This window comes from Schistocerca piceifrons, chromosome 6, assembly GCF_021461385.2.
Source record: "Schistocerca piceifrons isolate TAMUIC-IGC-003096 chromosome 6, iqSchPice1.1, whole genome shotgun sequence".
NCBI lineage: Eukaryota > Metazoa > Arthropoda > Insecta > Orthoptera > Acrididae > Schistocerca > Schistocerca piceifrons.
The window spans coordinates 321,938,775-321,961,257 of record NC_060143.1 but is presented as its reverse complement, the minus strand read 5'-3'; the positions used below and the strand labels follow the sequence as shown (position 1 = coordinate 321,961,257).

Below are 22,483 nucleotides of genomic sequence, written 5' to 3'. Positions count from 1 at the left end.
CATGTATGGAAGTGAAACATGGACGATAACCAGTTTGGACAAGAAGAGAATAGAAGCTTTCGAAATGTGGTGCTGCAGAAGAATGCTGAAGATAAGGTGGGTAGATCACGTAACTAATGAGGAGGTATTGAATAGGATTGGGGAGAAGAGAAGTTTGTGGCACAACTTGACTAGAAGAAGGGATCAGTTGGTAGGACATGTTTTGAAGCATCAAGGGATCACAAATTTAGCATTGTAGGGCAGCGTGGAGGGTAAAAATCGTAGAGGGAGACCAAGGCATCAATACACTAAGTAGATTCAGAAGGATGTAGGTTGCAGTAGGTACTGGGAGATGAAGAAGCTTGCACAGGATAGAGTAGCATGGAGAGCTGCATCAAACCAGTCTCAGGACTGAAGACCACAACGACAACAAATAAATGACATTTAGTTTTTGTTGGTGTGTTAAGCCACGAGCTAATGAGTCAGTGAGAAATTTGGTACTGGTCATTTCGAACAGTATTCCTTTACAGAAAGACGAAGCAATTTTTAATGTACTGCGAGTGTCACCTGCAACAACTTCTCAGAAAACAAAGCTAACTATGCACAGCGAGGGTGGTCACATCCCTCCGCAACACTTTCCCCCCACATGACGCCTCCTTCATCCACACTCTGCACACCCATTGAAAATCGACCAAGTTAAAATATGTGAACTATACTGACTGCTTGTAATTCACATGCCTGCTGGCTGCCTTACTTCTGAACTCAGAGAAACTGGAAGACTCCAAGCTGTAAATAATTTGTTTCTAGGGCGAGTTCGAGACACACAGGCGAATTATCATTTGGCTCTCCCTCTCCTCCTTCCCTCCCACCGAACCCTTTCACACTTCCAACCATGTCAGTTTTCGGTACTGAATGTAATATGCAGTGTGTGGATATGTAGCACTTCAGTGCCCTGGCACCTCTCTTATATTGACGCCACTAGTGGCTCCTAGTAAAAGTCATACATTCGGTATAGAAATATCACTGTTGTGGCACATCTGGCGTCCCTCTCAGTGACAGCTCAAAGTGGCAGCTTATATCTCAGAGTGTATATGTATGGGGTATCTTCCCAAGCCTCTGGATCTATTTCAACCAAATTTTTGTACCGAAACAGCATGCCTCTCAAATATAGGAGCAGGTATATGGGAAAACAGGTGTCTTTACAGCCGCTGGCCCTCAGGCTGCCCTGCATGACAGGCGTGTTGTGTTGGAACAGTATCATCCTGTAAAATCAACCAGCTTTGCAGGGAAGCCTACATGTCAGGGGCAAGACACAGTTTTCTGGGTTCTGACACGTAAGCTGCCATATATGACAGATGTTTTATGTTGGAGTAATATCAGCTTGCTTTATCGACCTGCTTTGCATGGCAGCTTGTAGATCAGAAGCAATAAATGATTTTCGGGAAGGAATGATGGGCAGTAGCAATATAAGAGAGAGAGAGAGAGAGAGAGAGAGAGAGAGAGAGAGAGAGAGAGAAAGAGAGAGAGAGGGAGAGGGGGAGGGAGGGAGATAATGACAGTGAGTGGTGACAGTATCAGTAGGAAAGAGCGAAGGAGACGGCGGCTGTGAGACAGGACACAATGACAGATAAACAGACACAAAGAGATAACGAGAATGGATTGGGCTGTGAGTGAGTAAGTGAGAATGGGCAAATAGGAGTGGATGGACATGAGCGACTTACAGCGGTGGACCAGCAGGCATGAGCGTGTTACAGTTAGGGGAGATTGTGGGAGTGGGAGGTAAATTGCATGTTAAAAAGTACATGAATATGTTTGCATGCTAAAATTTTGGGAAAATTTTTAAAGATGGTGAAGAAGGTATTAAGAGGCAGCAGGTACCCCTTTTTTGAGTCTGAGTCTTTTAATAAACAGGAGCATATTCGCCTTCTCTGTGCTTTTTTCCGCTAGTATGAATATATTTAAGGACTGAGTTTAGTTTCAAATACTTGGGCTACAGTAAAATTTAATTTGTATCTTCATAAAGAGAACCATTTTAATTTACAAATTGGTTACTATTTTTAGTGGATCAGATGACAACCGTTAGTTTAGCTGTCAGAATATCAGCGCAACAGTGTCTCTAGGTTAATATTTACAATGTTTCTGTGGTTTCCCCAGTAGCGATGAGTTGTGACGCTCTGAAGTGGCAGAAGCCGTCAATCACAGGGGAGAACACGCAGCAGTGCACTTACCTGAGCGCCGCACTGAAGACGCTGGCCACGAACAGGCCCGGTAACCCTGGCAGGCCGCCCAAGGAGTCCACCACCAGCAGCGGCAGCAGCTGGTCCTTGGCGCTCGCCATCTGCACACACGGCACATGATAACGCTAAATACTGTACAACACGAGGAAAACTGGTGAATATCTAGTTTACTCAAAACAATAATCACCCATGTTCACACACTTTGGCGTTAGCTGTGTCAGCCAAGCTGTACGCTGCAATTGCGGTTCTCTCTCTTTTGTTGCTCCCTCTAGCTCTGCCGCTAAAGCAGAATGTAACAGTTAACGTTCTTTAGTTCGCTTAAAGCCCACGCCAACTACCAGCTATAAAGAATGGGAAAAAATTAATGTGACCCTCTATGAGAAGCCTGTATAACCACCTTTTGCAGCGCGCACCACTGTGAGATGTGCAGGAAGAGGGTCAGTAATGTTCTGTAAGGTACCGACAGAGATGCACAGCCATGTCGACTGCAGTGCTATGGCCAGCTGCGATACGTTTCTTGGCTGAGGGTCCATTGCGAGAACAGCCCGATCGAGATCCCACAGATTCTCGATTGGGTTTATATACGGGGGGTTTAATGGCCAGGAGATTGCAGTAAACTCCCCCAGGTGCTCTTCAAACCAAGTTCGTAAATTGTGAACCGTGGAGCACATTGTCTTGCTGGTACATGCCATGGTGGCGAGGAGAAGACAAACTGTACATAGGGGTGGACATGATCCCCAAAGATAGATGAATATATTGCTTTCACAAGTTTCAGTGACCGTTGGCGCATAAAATGTAAAAAGGCCACATGTCACCACACAGGAGACGCAAATTCCCGCCTTCGTCGCGGATAAACAGCAGTCAGCATGCTGCAGAGGCCCATACTGAGCAACTTTCACTCAACGATCGTTGCGGAGACGCTGTCGATAAGCTGTTGGTTCATCTTTGGGATGTCTTCCTCTCCTGTACACATCCCGCCAGTCATCATTCACTCCTGTCATCTATGGCCCATGGTGCATCACAGTTGCCTCGGTGCATCAGTTTGCCATGAGCCATATACCTTAACCACAGTGGCACGACCGACCGCTGTGGGCGAGCGGACCTAGGCGCTTCAGTCCGGAACCGCTCTGCTGCTACGGTCGCAGGTTCGAATCCTGCCTCGAGCATGTATGTGTGTGTTGTCCTTAGGTTAGTTAGGTTTAAGTAGTTCTATGTCTAGGGGACTGATGATCTCAGATGTTAAGTCCCATGGTGCTTAGACCCATTTCAACCACAGTGGCACGCACAGTTAAACAACTTAGCCGATTCCGAAATGCTTCCTCCTTGGCAAAAAAGCCCTTTTGGATTCCAGATAAATCGTTCCGATCCTACATTACGACAATGACTGCGCTGTTATTCGAGTCCCTGGCACGCCTTATATGCCCTCCACTCCTAGTCCTGCCACCTGTCGTCTATGCTTATTGCACTTTAACGTCGAACACAGGCAGTGGTAACACTGATGTGACTGGCCTGTGTACCCGCACTGCACATAAAAAAAAAAACCAGCATGTCCATGAGTGTTAAAAGGAAATCAGCAGCTCGTGTATTTTCAGCAACAGCTGCAATATGTACCCTGACATTCACAGCACGATAAGAAAAAAAAAGATTATTATGGGTGAAAAGAAGTCTGTTACAGAGCCAATACTTTTTTCAAAATTTTCGGCGAATGAGCCAGGACACCTACTGATTCATACTGGATCTGTCAGAATTTAAGATGTACGGCACGATTCGTGGCAAGAATAATTTTGGTGTATAAACATCCACATTTCCAGCACCGTTTCTCTTTGGGGCTTCATGGGCACGTCTTTCTCGGCAGTATTAAGAATGGAGAGTTTCCATTTTCTTTTGAGAAGATGTAGACGTGAAAATGACTAAAAAATCGAATTTTTCTTCTATGTTCCATGAGATTAAGCAATTTCTTCACATTTCGAAAATGTATAGTATACTAAAATTTCCACAGGTTGCTTCGTCTAGAAGAAGCATTGAATAAAAGACTATGCATGGGCCATGACCATCTCAATTGAGCGATCACGCATGGAAAGAGTAAAAATTGATGTGTCTTGATTTCTGCCAGTCACATTGTCAGAATGTATTTACAGCTGAAGTCATGAAAGTCATAACCAGCAATAGACTTTATATAAGTCCTATTTTATTTTTTGATGTTACGAGTTAAGATCCGTTTGCTTACGTCGGCCAAGCACGACTTCGCTGTTCCTGTTTTACTTCTCTGTTCGTAGTGTTCAAATTGCAATGAGTAAAGATATCTCATATTAAAGAAGGGTCTGTTGGTCCAGTGGCAAAGGGTACGCATTGAAACCGAAAGATTACGGATTCGAATCCCGTTGGGAGCACATGACATTACAGACTGACTTTAATCTAGTCTTCACCTCTCAAAAACGTGAAAATTCGCCAGAAATGACAAGTGGTACGGATTCCATTGTAGGCCCCATTGTCTGGTATGATTACTGGAGGTGGGTTAGGACACGCAAGTCACTGAGAACTTGCATCAGCCTACTGAACTACATGGATTTATTATTATTAAAACTGAACTTGTGTCTTAAATGAATCAATTTAAAATTGCAGCCGGCCGAAGTGGCCGTGCGGTTAAAGGCGCTGCAGTCTGGAACCGCAAAATCGCTACGGTCGCAGGTTCGAATCCTGCCTCGGGCATGGATGTTTGTGATGTCCTTAGGTTAGTTAGGTTTAACTAGTTCTAAGTTCTAGGGGACTAATGACCTCAGCAGTTGAGTCCCATAGTGCTCAGAGCCATTTTAAAATTGCATCATTTACCATGGACCTAATGGAAGATTTATTTCAGCGACAACACAAACACCCGGCAGTGCTTCCAAACGTAGCATTTTTACACTTGAAGAATGTTAAGACCGTGCCAGTATACGCTGACCAGCCAGAAAATTATGACTACCTACTTAGTAGTCGGTATTTCCACCTTTGGCACGGATAACAGCGGCGATGCGTCGTGACATGGGAGCAACGAGGCCTTGGTAGGTTGCTGGAGGGAGCTGGCACCGCATCTGCACACACAAGTCCCTATTTCTCGTAAATTCCGGGGAGGGGGCGATGAGCAGTCACGCCACGTTCAATCACATCCCAAATGTGTTCGATCGAGTTCAGGTATGCCGAGCTGGGGGGAAAGGGAAAGGGGGGGGGGCACAACAATTGAAACTCGCCATTGTGTTCCATGCACTACTCCATCACACTCATGGCCTTGTGACATCGCGCCTGCCACTGTTGTCGGAAACATGATCGTCAGGAAGGGAACTATATGGTCTGCAACCAGTGTACGATACTCCTTGGTCGTCATGGTGCCTTGCACGAGTTCCGCTGCAGCGTTGGACGCCCACGCGTATGTTCCCTAGAGTATAATAAAGGCGCCGCCAGTTTGTCTCCACCCCGCAGTATAGGTGTCACGAAGGTGTTGCCCTGGAACACGACGGATTCGCGCCATCCCATTGTCGTGATGATGAAGGTATTGAGATTCATCAGACCATGAAATGCTCTGCCACTGCGCCAAACGTTCAGTGCCGATAGTCACGTGCCTATTTCAGTCACAGTTGCCTATGTCGTGGTGTTAACACTGGCACATGCACGGGGGGAGGTCCATCATTATGGCTCAAATGGCTCTGAGCACTATGCGACTTAACTTCTGAGGTCATCAGTCGCCTAGAACTCAGAACTAATTAAACCTAACTAACCTAAGGACATCCCACACATCCATGCCCGAGGCAGGATTCGAACCTGCGACCGTAGCGGTCGCTCAGTTCCAGACTGTAGCGCCTAGAACCGCACGGCCACTCCGGCCGGCTCCATCATTATGAGTGTTCGGTGCACTGTGTTTTCAGACACACTTATACTCTGCGCAGAATTGAAGTCTGATGTTAGTTCCTCCACAGTTCACCGCCAGTCTGTTCTACCTGTCTGCCAAGTCTATTCCGGCAGGCATCTTTATAAGGGGAGGCCGTCGAACTCCACGACGTCTGGTTTCAGCCTGGTTTCGCCACGTGTTGAAGACAGTCACCACAGCACTCCTCAAATACCCGAGAAATGGTGCAGTTTCCGAAATGCTTGTACCGAGCCTCCGGGCAATCACAATCTGCCTTCGGTAAACCTTAGATAGATCGCGCGCCTCCCTATTCTACACACGGCCGGCCCGCTCGCTGATACTACGTACATGCACCGTGCATGTGTCTGACTAGCAGTAACTCCTCGCCAGGTGATGCTGCTATCGCCTGGACGGTCTTGTACCGATAGTAAGTCAGTGATCATAATGTTCCGGCTGATCAGTGTATACAGTCCAGTCACATTAATGTGACCACCGTCAATAGTTGGTAGCACCAGTGGTGGTCCATTGATCGTGACCGGGACAAATAGCGTCAAAAGCGTCAAACGAAAAAACTACAAAGAACGAAACTTGGCTAGCTTGAAGGGGGAAAGTAGATGGCGCTATGGTTGGCCCGCTAGATGGCACTGCCATAGGTCAAACGGATATCAACTGCGTTTTTTTAAAAAATAGGAAACCCCGTTTTTATTACATATTCGTGTAGTACGCAAAGAAATATGAATGTTTTAGTTGGACCACTTTTATCGCTTTGTGATAGATGGCACTGTAATAGTCACAAACATGTGGCTCACAATTTTAGACGAACAGTTGGTAACAGGTAGGTTTTTTAAAATTAAAATACAGAACGTAGGTACGTTTGAACATTTTATTTCGTTGTTCCAATGTGATACATGAACCTTTGTGAACTTATCATTTCTGAGAACGCAGGCTGTTACAGCGCGATTACCTGTAAATACCGCATTAATGCAATTAATGCAATAAATACTCAAAATGAAGTCCGTCTACCTCAGTGCATTTGGTAATACGTGTAACGACAATCACGATAGCAAATATCCTCCAACTTTCCCCACAGAAAGAAATCCGGGGACGTCAGTTCCGGTGAACGTGCTGGCTTCGACGACCAATCTACCTGTTATGAAATATGCTATACAATACCGCTTCAACCGCACTCGAGCTATGTGCCGTACATCCATCATGTAGTAACATCGGTAGAACATTACGGAGGAAAGCAGCAAACATTGCACCATTTAGATTGCCATCGATAAAATGGGGGCCAATTATCCTTCCTCCGATAATGCAGCACCATACATTAACCCGACAAGGTCGCTGATGTTCCACTTGTCGCAGCCATCGTGGATTTTCCGTTGCCCAATAGTGTTATATTATGCCGGTTTACGTTACCGCTGTTGGTGAATGACGCTTCGTCGCTAAATAGAACGCGTACAAAAAATCTGTCATCGTCCCGTAATTTCTCTTGTGCTCAGTGGCAGAACTGTACACGACGTTCAAAGTCGTTGCCATGCAAGTCCTGATGCATAGAAATATGGTACGGGTGCAATCGATGTTGATGTAGCATTCTCAGCACTGACGTTTTTGAGATTCCCGATTCTCGCGCAATTTGTCTGCTACTGATGTGCGGATTAGCCGCGACAGCAGCTAAATCACCTACTTACAGGTCGTGGTTGACGTTTCACATGTGGCTGAACACTTCCTGTTTCCTTAAATAACGTAACTATCCGGCGAACGCTCCGGACACTTGGATGATGTCGTCCATGATACCGAGCAGCATACACAGCACACGCCCGTTGGGCAATTTGATCACAATAGCCATACATTAACGATCTCGACCTTTTCCGCAATTGGTAAACGATCCATTTTAACACGGGTAATGTATCACGAAACAAATACCGTCCGCACTGGCGGAATGTTACGTAACTTATACGTTTGCGACTATTACAGCGCCATCTATCACAAAGCGAAAAAAGCCGTCCAACTAAAACATTCATATTTCTTTACATACTATACGAATATGTAATAAAAAATGGGGGTTCCTATTTAAAGAAAAACGCAGTTGATATCCGTTCGACCTGTGACAGCGCCATCTAGCGGGCCAACCACAGCGCCATCTGGTTTCCCCCTTCAAGCTAGAAGAGTTTCCTGATTTGCAGTTTTTTCGTTTGATGCTTATTTCGTGAGGTATTTGGCCCGGTCACTATCAATGGACCACCTTGTACAAAGCGTGTCGGGGGCTCAGGATAAGAAGAGTCGTAATGCGGAACCGGAGTGATTTATCTGGCGTTCTAAAGGGCATTGAGCTGTGCGTTGCTCGTGTTCGTGCCATCTCTTATTTAACACCCTCGTTATGTCAATTTTCAATTGCTGGTGTCACTGAGTTGCTACCTTGCCTGCCCGTGAGCGGCAGCAGCAGTGCTTATCCATATAGGCACTGCGGTATTATCTTTGCTGGACTGCTATTACTTCCTGGTTGTCGCGTGTCGTCCAACGGGTTGTAGGGCGCCAACTCTGCAGTTCGGACCGGGCAATGAAGGGGGTTGGAACGCGCCAGCAGTGGAGTTCGGACTTGGCAGTCGGACAGTTTGAACGTGGCAGAAATTCGGTCGCGTTGAGCGGCAGTGAGGTTCGGATAGCCATGACTCGCCCGACCATTGCCGGCACACATGGCTTCAGTGGGTACGGTCTTGGTTGATCGTCGGTTGGTCGTCTTACTGGACGACGTGTATTTGCTCGCCGATTGCTTTTGGGTCGGCGGTGTGTGTTCAACTTGGTTCGTCCTTGTGTTTGCACAGTCACTGCTGTAGCATTGATCGCATTCTTCGTCCAAGTGTTTGTGAAATGGTGTGTAGCCTGTGATGTCGATTGCCCAGTTATTTTAGTGTTGTCTCCGTGCTGATGTGTAGCAGTTGGTCTATTGGTGCAGTCACGTCGTAGCACCAGTGGGGCATGCAGCGCCTGGGAGGCGCGGATAGCTATCACTCGCCGATGATTACCAACACACGTGATTTGAGTTGGGAACGACTTTGGTTGATCGTCGGTCGGTCGTCTTGTCGGACAACTTGTATTTGGCTGGCGATCGCTTATTTGTTGGGTGTGTGTGCCGACTCATGATTCGTTCTTGTTACTGCACAGTCCCTGCCGTTGGCATCGTCTAGTTCTTCGTGAGAGTGTTCGTGAAACTGTGTGTAGTTTATGTGGTTTTGACTAACAAGTTAATTCAAATGTTGTCAGCGTACCGGCTCTGAATTGGCGGTTGGAGTGGAGTAGCGAGGAAGGACAGGATAGCCACCACTCGCCCGACTATTGCCGATACTCACATTTGAGTGGCAACGACCTTTCTTGGCCGTTTGGTCAGTCTTCTGATTAGACGACGTATATTTGTGTCGTCCACCGCTTATTGATTGTCTGTGATCCGTTCTTGTTGTTGTTCGAGTCTTCGTTGTAAGAATCGTTTGAGTTTTGTTGCAAGTGTGGAGCGGAACTTGATCATTGGTCTGTTGACTGTTTGTCGGTTGGGTTGCCGTCGGATTGAGAATGGTTGGCCCGGCTGCCTGTCTCACCTAAGCAATCGTTAGCGTTTGAATTCCAGGCCGACCCTCGACCACATGAGCGCCGTTGGGTGTACTGCCCTTTTTTAAAAATTTGTGCTTGTTGTTTGTACTTCTATGGCTTCTAGCCGATTTTTTTAAAAAATGAAGTTTGTTTTTCTCTTCAGGCGTAAGATTCTTTAGGCCTTCAGCCTAATTTAAAGAACTGTTTGACGTAAGATCTTTGCCATTTTAAAGGTTTTAATCTTATTGAATTTTAAGTGTTGGGCCTACAGCCGATTTTGAGTTTGAGTAGTTTTGCTTTTAAGACCTTCAGCCTAGTTCAAGCAACTGATTTATGTAAGGCCTTTGGTATTTAAAAAAAATTAATGTTAATGAATTTTAAGTGTTAGGCCTTCAGCCGATTTGAATTTAACTTTGCTCTTGAAGTGTCTGATTCTTTGGACCTTCAGCCTAACTAAGGAACTGTTTTAAGATAAGGCTTTGCTTTTAAATTTCTGTTTTGCTTAAGTTTTACCTAATGAAGGACTGTTTTACGTAAGGTCTTGTTTTTTTTAAGAAAATTTTTTTAAATGCTGTTTAGCCTTAAGTCTTGGGCTTTCAGCCGATTTTGAATTCAAATTGTTTGCTCTGAAAATTTCAGATTATTTTGAGCCTTCAGCCTAAATAAACAACTGTTGTAAGATATGACTTGCCTTTTAAATTTCTGATATTGGCCTTCAGCCGTTTTTAAATTAAAGTGCCTTTTAAATTTCTGTCAGCACCTTATTTTGGCCCCTTTCCCGCGGGTATAGCGGGGCGTCTCAGGCATCATTGTTCACTTTCGGACCAAGGGTGGAAGCATTTCCGAAACGGCTAAGTTTGTAAACTGTTCCCCTGCTCCTGTGGTTAAAGTCTACTTTGCATGACGAAATCACGCTAGCCAAAATCGGCGCCGAGGTAACTGTGATGCCAAACGGGGTGAACGATGACTGCAGAGATGTGTGCGGCCGACAGATATGCAACTGTTGAGCAACTGATCGCCCAAGTAAACTAAAGGGCTACCAACAGTGTCTCCTCAGCGACCATTCAGTGAACGTAGCTGCGAATGGGCCTCTGCAGCAGGCGTCTGGTTCACGTGCTCGTGCTGACTGCCGTTCACCGGCGACGAAGACGGAAATTTTGACGCCAGTACCGCAACTGGACGTCCACTGAGTGGCGACAGGTCGCCTTTTAGATGAATCACATTTTATGTTCCATTGCACAGATGTCCGTTGGCGTGTACTGCGTGAAACGTCTGAAAACGGACACCTTGCAACAATCGTCGGAAGGGTCCATGCTGGAGGGAATTCCCTAGGTGATGTCGTCATTCTGGAAGGGACAATGGATCAACACAAGCATGCGTATATCCTTCGGGACCATGTCCACCCCTACATGCGATTCGTTTTTTCTCAGCACGATGGCCTCTACCTGCAGGACAATGCAACATCTCACGCAGATTGCAATGTGCGTGCGTGATTCGAAGAGCACCAGGGTGAATTTGCCATATTCCCTTGGCCACCAAACTTCCACGATCTAGAATCTATGGGACCACTTCGAGCGGACTCTTCACACCACGGGTCCTCAACCGAGAAACCTAGTGCAGCTAGCCGCGGCACAGAAGTCGACATGACTTCACATCCCTGTCGGTACCTTCCAGAACCTCTCAGACTCTATTTCTGAATTTCTCCAAGCAGTCCGCCGTCTAAAAGAAGTTATTCAGGCTTTTGACAGAGACTCAATTAATGTGACTGGAACCATGGGATGGTCTTAAATACACTACTGGGCATTAAAATTGCTACATCACGAAGATGACGTGCTACAGACGCGAAATTTAACCGACAGGAAGAAGATGCTGTGATATGAAAATGATTAGCTTTTCAGAGCATTCACACAAGGTTGGCGCCGGTGCCGACACCTACAACGTTCTGACATGAGGAAAGTGTCCAACCGATTTCTCATACACAAACAGCAGTTGACCGGCGTTGCCTGGTGAAACGTTGTTGTGATGCCTCGTATAAGGAGGAGAAATGCGTACCATCACGTTTCCGACTTTAATAAGGGCGGGTTGTAGCCTATCGCGATTGCGGTTCATCGTATCGCGACATTGCTGCTCGCGTTGCTCGAGATCCAATGACTTTTAGCAGAATATGAAATCGGTAGGTTCAGGAGGGTAATACGTAACGCCGTGCTGGATCCCAACGGCCTCGTATCACTAGCAGTCGAGATGACAGGCATCTTATCCGCATGGCTGGAACGCATCAGCAGCCACGTCTCGATCCCTGATTAAACAGATGGGGACGTTTGCAATACAACCACTATCTGCACGAACAGTTCGATGACGTTTGCAGCAGTATGGAATATCAGCTCGGAGACCATGGCTGCGGTTATCCTTGACGCTCAGAGACAGGAGCGCCTGCGATGATGTACTCAACGACGAACTTGGTGCACGAATGGCAAAACGTCATTTTTTCGGATAAATCCAGGTTTTATTTACAGCATCATGATGGTCGCATCCGTGTTTGGCGACATCGCGGTGAACGCACACTGGAAGAGTGTATTCGTCATCGCCATACTGGCGTATCACCCGGCGTGATGGTACGGTGTGCCATTGGTTACACGTCTCGGTCACCTCTTCTTCGCATTGACGGCACTCTGAACAGTGGACGTTACAATTCAGATGTGTTAGGACCCGTGGCTCTGCCCTTCATTCGATCCCTGCGAAACCCTACATTTCAGCAGGATAATGCATGACCGCATGTTGCAGGTCCTGTACGGGCCTTTCTGGATACAGAAAATGTTCGAGTTCTGCCCTGGCCAGCACATTCTCCAGATCTCTCACCAATTGAAAACGTCTGGTCAATGGTGGCTGAGCAACTGGTTCGTCACATACGCCAGCCACTACTCAAGATGAACTGTGGTATCGTGTTGAAGCTGCGTGGGCAGCTGTACCTGTACACGCCATCCAAGTTCTGTTTGACTCAATGCCCAGGCGTATCAAGGCCTTTATTACGGCCAGAGGTGGTTGTTCCGGGTACTGATTTCTCAGCATCTATTCACCCAAATTGCGTGAAAATGTAATCACATGTCAGTTGTAGTATAATATATTTGTCCAATGAATACCCATTTATCATCTGCATTTCTTATTGGTGTAGCAATTTTAATGGCCGGTAGTGTAAAGGGGCTGTATTGTTCAAGTGACTTGCAAAAGATATTAGGACTCAGGTTGAGGAAGCTGTGTAATTAATTGAGTGATAAGAAAATTATACATGGAAAATATTTAGGAAGGCTGGTCATCTTACATGGTATGAAACAAACTATTTGACTCATCAATATGGGCTAGCAGTTACAAGAAACCAGTAACCCCAAACACTGACTCTTTAAAGAATCGAATCCGCATGTCTAAATCAATTTCAGTCGTCTGATTTCTGTATAACTGAGTTAATATGTTAAATATTTGATGTTAAGCATGTAAAACATCCATGGTTGAAGACGCAAACGCTAATGATATTGGTTTTATTAGTTTAGGATTATTCAGCCGTAGATTAAGGAAAAAGTCAGAATCAAAACAGGTAAACCAAAAAATGTTTGTTGGAAGAAATTAAGTGTTCTCATTGTTAGATAATGGATGTCTACAGTCTGGGTACATTGCGCTTCGTCTTAAGAAAAGCTCTTTGTCTCGCATCTCTGTTTTCATGACGTCGCTTTACCTGAACTGTATGACGTACAATGATTAATTTTGCATATACTTCAAGACTTGTCTTATTAAATCTTTAACGGAAAATTATACTTCTTAATGAGTAGATTACGACAGCACTTTAAATTATTAAATTAATCAATAGTTGTAAGAAATACTGAAAATCAAATGTTTGTTGTCTGTGAAAGGCATTTGACAGGCAACCTGCAACTAGGAACTGTAACTGCTTTGCTTAGCCGTTTAGTAATGTGGGTGTTATAGATTTGCAGAACATGACAGAAGTTGTCTGTGAAAATTGATGCTCGAAAAATTCTGCAGACCGGAACAAGCATCCTAGAAGGGTAGCTTCTTGACCCACTGACCCAAGTGGACGACTGGTGCTACAGGCAATTTGGTTTGAAGCGGCACGCCATGAATTCAGCTCCTTTGTCAACCTCTTCAACACAGAGTAGCACTTGCAACCCATGTCCTCTACTATTTTTTGGATGAGTTCCAACTTTTGTCTTCCCCTACAGTTTTTACCTTCTACAGCTGTCTCAATTACCATGGACCAGATTTCCTGACGTCCTGTTTCCTATCCCAGCGTCATCTTGTCAGTGTTTCCCATATAGTCCTCTCCTCGCATTTTCTGCGGTGAACCTCATTTCTTTATAGATTCATCAAATTTTCAACATCCTTCTCTAGTACCACATCTCAAACGCTTTAGTTCTCTTGCTTTTCAGTTTTCTCACATTCCACGATTAACTTCCACACAACGCTATGCTCCAAACGCATGTTCTCATAAATTTCTTCGTCAGATTAAGGCCTATATTTGGTACTGGTAGATCTATTTTGGCGAGTAATGCCCACTTTATCCATGACAGTCTTCTTTTTATGTCTTCCTTGTTTCATTCCATTGTGTCTTACTTTGCATCCATGGTAGAAGAATTCCGTCACTCCGCCTACCGTGTGGTCATTAATTTCAAAGTTAAGTTTATCAATTATTTCATTCAAATGGTTCAAATGGCTCTGAGAACTATGCGACTTAACTTCTGAGGTCATCAGTCGCCTAGAACGTAGAACTAATGGAACCTAACTAACCTAAGGACAACACACACATCCATGCCCGAGGCAGGATTCGAACCTGCGACCGTAGCGGTCACGCGGTTCCAGACTGAAGCGCCTTTAACCGCACGGCCACACCGGCCGGCAATTATTTCATTCCTGCTACTTCTCTTGCTTTAGCTTTCTTCGTTTTACCCTCAATCCATATTCTGTCGTCATTCGACTGTTCATTCTATTAACCATCTTGCAATTTCTTCTGACTTTCACTGAGGATAGCAATGCCATCAGTGGAAATTATTATTCGTATCATTTCACGCCGATTGTAAATCCTGCCGCTGCATCTTTCTTTTATGTCCATGAGTATTTCTTCGATGTACAGATTACTGCTTGTATGGAAGCAATAACGCCAATTGACGGGAATCTTGCATATTCCAAATTTATTGTTTTAAGTCTACAATACAGAATACAAAACTGAAGAAAAGTTTCAACAGCTAGACGTAACATCGACAACCGAAAACTGTCGTTATTGGGAAAGTTCTCAGAACTGGAGTAAAGGATGCAATATGTTTGAATGATGGTGTGATTAGCAGGACTAAAAAATGGACAATTTAGTCAGCCAGGCAGTGAGTAACTTGACAAGAACCTTAATCGCTATGGATTTTCAGCAAACGACTGAAGTAGAAAGATGTCGTAAAATCGCTACCAGGGAGTCCAGAGTAGGGAACTATCTCTTGGAAAGGAGTGCCGATGACAGAGAATAGGCTCGTGATCAAGGATACACAACAGGAATGCACAGAAAGAATGTTTTGAAAAGTTTCGGTGAAGATACATATATCTTCACAATGGTTTCAGTTGTATTCACCATGAGTACTATGATGGTATATTTGTATTATTCCTAGTTCTTGTTAGTAATGTCCTGATGTGCGTACACTACAAATTATTCATTGGTGGGCGTTCATGAACTAAATAATAAGTATGTGAAACAATTTTTTGTCATTTTCTCAAATATATTCCAAAACACAAGAAGGTTTTTTTTTGGTCATCAGTCTACTGACTGGTTTGATGCGGCCCGCCACGAATTCCTTTCCTGTGCTAACCTCTTCATCTCAGAGTAGCACTTGCAACCTACGTCCTCAATTATTTGCTTCACGTATTCCAATCTCTGTCTTCCTCTACAGTTTTTGCCCTCTACAGCTCCCTCTAGTACCATGGAAGTCATTCCCTCACATATTAGCAGATGTCCTATCATCCTGTCCCTTCTCCTTATCAGTGTTTTCCACATATTCCTTTCCTCTCCGATTCTGCGTAGAACCTCCTCATTCCTTACCTTATCAGTCCACCTAATTTTGAACATTCGTCTATAGCACCACATCTCAAATGCTTCGATTCTCTTCTGTTCCGGTTTTCTCACAGTCCATGTTTCACTACCATACAATGCTGTACTCCAGACGTACGTCCTCAGAAATTTCTTCCTCAAATTAAGGCCGGTATTTGATATTAGTAGACTTCTCTTGGCCAGAAATGCCTTTTTTGCCATAGCGAGTTTGCTTTTGATATCCTCCTTGCTCCGTCCGTCATTGGTTATTTTACTGCCTAGGTAGCAGAATTCCTTAACTTCATTGACATCGTGACTATCAATCCTGTGTTAAGTTTCTCGCTGTTCTCATTTCTACTACTTCTCATTACCTTCGTCTTTCTCCGATTTACTGTGTACTCATTAGACTGTTCATTCCGTTCAGCAGATCATTTAATTCTTCTTCACTTTCACTCAGGATAACAATGTCATCAGCGAATCGTATAATTGATATCCTTTCACCTTGTATTTTAATTCCACTCCTGAACCTTTCTTTTATTTCCATCATTGCTTCCCCGATGTACAGATTGAAGAGTAGAGGCGAAAGGCTACAGCCTTGTCTTACACCCTTCTTAATACGAGCACTTCGTTCTTGATCGTCCACTCTTATTATTCCCTCTTGGTTGTTGTACATATTGTATATGACCCGTCTCTCCCTATAGCTTACCCCAACTTTTTTCAGAATCTCGAACAGCTTGCACCATTTTATATTGTCGAACGCTTTTTCCAGGTCGACAAATCCTATAAAAGTGTCTTGATTTTTCTTTAGCCTTGCTTCCATTATTAGCCGTAACGTCAGAATTGCCTCTCTCGTCCCTTTACTTTTCCTAAAGCCAAACTGATCGTCACCTAGCGCATTCTCAATTTTCTTTTCCATTCTTCCGTATATTATTCTTGTAAGCAGCTGTTAAGCTGATTGTGCGATAATTCTCGCACTTGTCAGCTCTTGCCATCTTCGGAATTGTGTGGATGATGCTTTTCCGAAAGTCAGATGGTATGTCGCCAGACTCATATATTCTACACACCAACGTGAGTAGTCGTTTTGTTGCCACTTCCCCCAATGATTTTAGAAATTCTGATGGAATGTTATCTATCCCTTCTGCCTTATTTGATCGTAAGTCCTCCAAAGCTCTTTTAAATTCCGATTCTAATACTGGATCCCCTATCTCTTCTAAATCGACTCCTGTTTGTTCTTCTATCACATCGGACAAATCTTCACCCTCATAGAGGCTTTCAATGTATTCTTTCCACCTATCTGCTCTCTCCTCTGCATTTAACAGTGGAATTCCCGTTGCACTCTTAATGTTACCACCGTTGCTTTTAATGTCACCAAAGGTTGTTTTGACTTTCCTGTATGCTGAGTCTGTCCTTCCGACAATCATATCTTTTCCGATGTCTTCACATTTTTCCTGCAGCCATTTCGTCTTAGCTTCCCTGCACTTCCTATTTATTTCATTCCTCAGCGACTTGTATTTCTGTATTCCTGATTTTCCCGGAACATGTTTGTATTTCCTCCTTTCATCAATCAACTGAAGTATTTCTTCTGTTACCCATGGTTTCTTCGCAGCTACCTTCTTTGTACCTATGTTTTCCTTCCCAACTTCTGTGATGGCCCTTTTTAGAGACGTCCATTCCTCTTCAACTGTACTACCTATTGCGCTGTTCCTTATTGCTGTATCTATAGCGTTAGAGAACTTCAAACGTATCTCGTGATTCCTTAGTACTTCCGTATCCCACTTCTTTGCGTATTGATTCTTCCTGACTAATGTCTTGAACTTCAGCCTACTCTTCACCACTACTATATTGTGATCTGAGTCTATATCTCCTCCTGGGTACGCCTTACAGTCCAGTATCTGATTTCGGAATCTCTGTCTGACCATGATGTAATCTAATTGAAATCTTCCCGTATCTCCCGGCCTTTTCCAAGTATACCTCCTCCTCTTGTGATTCTTGAACAGGGTATTCGCTATTACTAGCTGAAACTTGTTACAGAACTCAACTATTCTTTCTCCTCTTTCATACCTTGTCCCAAGTCCATATTCTCCTGTATCCTTTTCTTCTACTCCTTCCCCTACAACTGCATTCCAGTCGCCCATGACTATTAGATTTTCGTCCCCCTTTACATACTGCATTACCCTTTCAATATCCTCATTCACTTTCTCTATCTGTTCATCTTCAGCTTGCGACGTCGGCATGTATACCTGAACTATCGTTGTCGGTGTTGGTCTGCTGTCGATTCTGATTAGAACAACCCGGTCACTGAACTGCTCACAGTAACACACCCTCTGCCCTACCTTCCTATTCATAACGAATCCTACACCTGTTATACCATTTTCTGCTGCTGTTGATATTACCCGATACTCATCTGACCAGAAATCCTTGTCTTCCTTCCACTTCACTTCACTGACCCCTACTATATCTAGATTAAGCCTTTGCATTTCCCTTTTCAGATTTTCTAGTTTCCCTACCACGTTCAAGCTTCTGACATTCCACGTCCCGACTTGCAGAACGTTATCCTTTCGTAGATTATTCCATCTTTTTCTCATGGTAACCTCCCACTTGGCAGTCCCCTCCCGGAGATCCGAATGGGGGACTATTCCGGAATCTTTTGCCAATGGAGAGATCATCATGACACTTCTTCAATTACAGGCCACATGTCCTGTGGATACACAGTACGTATCTTTAATGCATTGGTTTCCATTGCCTTCTGCATCCTCATGTCGTTGATCATTGCTGATTCTTCCGCCTTTAGGGGCAATTTCCCACCCCTAGGACAAGAGAGTGCCCTGAACCTCTATCCGCTCCTCCGCCCTCTTTGACAAGGTCGTTGGCAGAATGAGGCTGACTTCTTATGCCGGAAGTCTTCGGCCGCCAATGCTGATTATTTATCAAAATTTAGGCAGTGGCGGGGATCGAACCCGGGACCGAAGACGTTTTGATTATAAATCAAAGACGCTACCCCTAGACCACGGGTACAAGAAGGTAGGTATCGTATATTTCTATGTTCATATATGTCGAGAGCACTCTTTCACAGTTTTGGTGATATTAGACGCACGATCTATCAAATAACGGCACTGAACTCGCTTTCATAATTCATCATGTAGTTAAACTGTTGTAATAGATGAACTATCACACCTAAATAAACACGTTATCTAATATTGATTCACCAAATACTATTCAGTTTTGGCATAAAGTGTGTCACGGATCAAGAGTAATACACTTTCAAACTATCAGGGACAATGCTCCCTGTTCACATCCAGGTTCCCTTAGATTTTCTGTGCTGCTGTTTGTTGCCTCACACTCTTTTAAGCCGCTACACATTTAGATTAGTGCCATATCACATTTCCTCCTGTTGTGACAGTATTTGCTTTTGATGGCAGACAGACTGAGCCTCTGTTGATACTGCTCGACTCAAAGACTATCATAATCCCCGCACCGAGTTATCATATGCTATGCTTTCTTTTCCCTCGAAATTATTAAGTCTGCACAGGTGCCTTGAATCAAGCGTGTGAGTGAAGATTTAGGTTTCTGAAGGCCCCGTTATTTTGTATGACATGATGTGGAGTTCTTAAACGGATTTTCTAACTGATTCACAATTTTATTTTTCCCACATCGTAATAAGATCTTCGTGACTGACACATGCTTGTCATAGCAGTTTCAATGCAATATGACTTGAGATGCTGCTGGTCGGACGCATTACTTAACGTTTCTGGCATCACATCAGGTTACATTGAATCAATCAATACCGTGAATTGGTTGATGTGCAGCAAGCTACCAACATCAGTTAGTATTTTAAGTATGTGTCACCCTGATCACACCAGAGTGAGGAGGTGGACGTTCGGTGGGCCGCTAAGGTGCCGATAACAATAACTTCAGAGATTGATACGATTCCCATTAGTATATCTCTTTATCGGTATGCAAACCACGCTTTTATATAGTTAATACTCGTACTAAGATCCACACAGTTTTTCCACTTGTTCCTGACTGTCACGTGTTTAAATAAAACGTAAACGCTAACCACCTGGACCACTAAAGACAGCCCTTCGTGGGCAGGACGGAAGATCCTACTTCACATCCTCTGTTAAGAATCAGTATAACTCACAGGAGCGCGTCTGGCCGCATGACAGTTTGAACCTACCGGCTGTATCAGGAGCTAGGATAGTGACAGCTATTTATGTCGTGGGTCGCTGATAATTTTAGTCTGAGTGTCATCTCACTAGTATTCAACACTTGTACTAGAAGTAAAAGCACTCTGTCTTCAGGCCACAAGTGGTCCATCGGGACCATCCGACCGCCATGTCATCCTCAGATGAGGATGTGGATAGGAGGAGTGTGTGGTCAGCACACAATTCTCCCAGTCGCTATGATGGTTTTCTTTGACCGGAACCGCTACTATTCGGTCGAGTAGCTCCTCAATTAGAATCACGAGGCTGAATGCACCCCAAAAAATGGCAACAGCGCATGACGGCTAGGATGGTCACCCATGCAAGTGCTTGCCACGCCCGACAGCACTTAACTTCGGTGATCTGACGGGAACCGGTGTACCAACTGCGGAAAGGCCGTTGCCTTGTACTAGCCGTAGCAGCTAGAATATTAATTTAAATGTAAGACAAATAGAAGCTGGCTATGATGTGACTGATGACATTTCTTTTATAGGTATACTAGACAAGTACCTGGTACTGCCTGGTTATGTGTTTATTCCAATCTTCTATTAGTCTACTTTTCTTTCCCCTCCCCTCTCTGTCCATCTCCTTCCCCTCTCTCTGCCTACCTCCTCCACCGCCCCTGTCTCCATCTCCTACTGCTCCCCTCTCTGTCTATGCACTCCTACTATTCCCTCTATCTGCTCCCCTCCCCCTCCCCCTCTCTCTGTTGATCTGCTGGTCCTCTGTCTGTCCATTTGCTCCTTCCCCCTCTGTCAATCTCCTTCTCCCCCACCTAGTCACTTCCTCCTCCTCCCACTGTCCTCTCTCCTTTAATCCCTCTTTCCTTTCTCTGTCCATCTCCTCCTCTCCTCTGTCTCTGTCCACTACCTCCTCTTTCCTTTCTCTGTCTGTTTCCCCCTGCCCTCCCTCTGTCCTCCTCCTCCTTCTCCTATCTGCGTCCATCTTCTCTTTCCCCATCTTTGTCTATCCATCTCCTCCTCATCCTTCTCTCTCCATGTCATCACCCCCACCACAGTAGGAGGCTGGTGGTTCTTACCCTCACAGTATTTCTTTCCTGGATGGTAACTAATATCTGTACCAAATAAGGCTGATATCGTTGCAGGGGTTTAGGATGAGTTTTTTACTCGTCGATTTTCTCATCTACTCACATCTCAAATATACGAGACTGAACATATTTCACACGTATTTGTACCCATATTTTCACCTGCACCTCTAGCGAATTTTCCCCTGCACTTTCATAGTTCATGTAGTTCAATGTTTATGGAGTCGTATCCCCTGAACTATGTGTTGTACAAAGATATAATTTTGGAGGTACAAACAGTGGTACACGTGACTACTGTACGTGTAATGCTTTGTGAATAGAGTTTGTCGTAGAGAACTAATAAATAGAACGTCACACATAATGCTGCAGTTTTTCACGCCTGTCAGTTTTGACTTCTTATCTCCTGAATTATGTGTCTTACAATGATATAATTTTGCTGGTGCGTACACTGGTATACGTGAATAGTCTGTAAAATGTGTCGGAAATGCAGTTGGTACTAAAGAAGTAAAAAATTATAACGTCATGTTTCATGCGGCAATTATACTGCATGATCAACTAGAATATTGTAAGCGATAAACTTCTTTCCTTTCATCATGTTGTGGGGGTTGTCAGTGAGAAAAAGTTTCGCAAGGTTTGATATTATGTGTAAAGTATGTTGCAAGTCCCTAAGTGCTTTTATTCTTAAATACTGGGTAAATAAAGTATGGATATTGGCGCGTCGTGTGCTATACTGCATTTCGATCTCCGCCACTTTGTTAGCTAGGTAAGTCGTTCTTACTCTCACAGGGACTCTCTGCTGACAGTAAGTGAGATGTGTACCAAGTATGGTTGAAATCAGTCCAGTGGTTTAGGAGGAGATGTGGAACATATATATCCACACGAATACATACATAATACATACATCCATTTTTATAATATTTATTGATTGTTAATTCAATACTATCGGGCATTGTGGACCAGTGTGGACACAATAGTTTTAATAATATCCAAAGCAGAAAGAAACTTGGGGGTGCAGGTGACAGTGGTTATAAGCTTAATTAAAGCGGGGCTATAATCACAGATAACAAAGAAACGAATTTTATAATTTCTGAAATGAGAGTGTCAAATTTAAGGCCACCACTCGTTTGCTATTCCCGTGCAGTAATATCCACAGCTAAAAATCATGAAAATCGATAGTGACCTTTACAACAACACTCACTTCATTCACAATCGGGATTTTATTGAAAGAACTGGTGATAATCCTGCGATATCGCACTGGATATTAGATTTTTTGAAATAGCAGTTCGAAGCACCGAATTCTGCTAGAAAGACAAGCTTACTTATTAATTCTGATCAGCCGAGATAATAAATGCACTCAAGAGTGGTTAGCCATCTCAACAGTAATGGGATACTTAGTAAATCACAATTCGAATTTCAGAAATGCTGTTCCACTGAGACAGCAATATAAAATTTCACTGTCCACATAATAGTCTCTAAATAGTAAAA

At 44.1% G+C, this 22,483-nt stretch overlaps 1 protein-coding gene and 1 pseudogene across 3 annotated transcripts in view; both read right to left on the bottom strand.

Annotated features, from left to right (window-relative positions):
* The window catches only part of LOC124802849 (sodium-coupled monocarboxylate transporter 1-like), a 235,068-nt gene that overhangs the window by 66,730 nt on the left and 145,855 nt on the right, over positions 1-22,483 (bottom strand). For all 3 annotated transcript variants that reach the window (XM_047263870.1, XM_047263872.1, XM_047263871.1), the window contains one exon: positions 2,208-2,317. In XM_047263870.1, the coding sequence (XP_047119826.1) occupies positions 2,208-2,317 (110 nt within the window). The remainder of the gene's footprint in view (positions 1-2,207; positions 2,318-22,483) is intronic.
* On the bottom strand, positions 20,240-20,357 carry LOC124803932 (annotated as a pseudogene).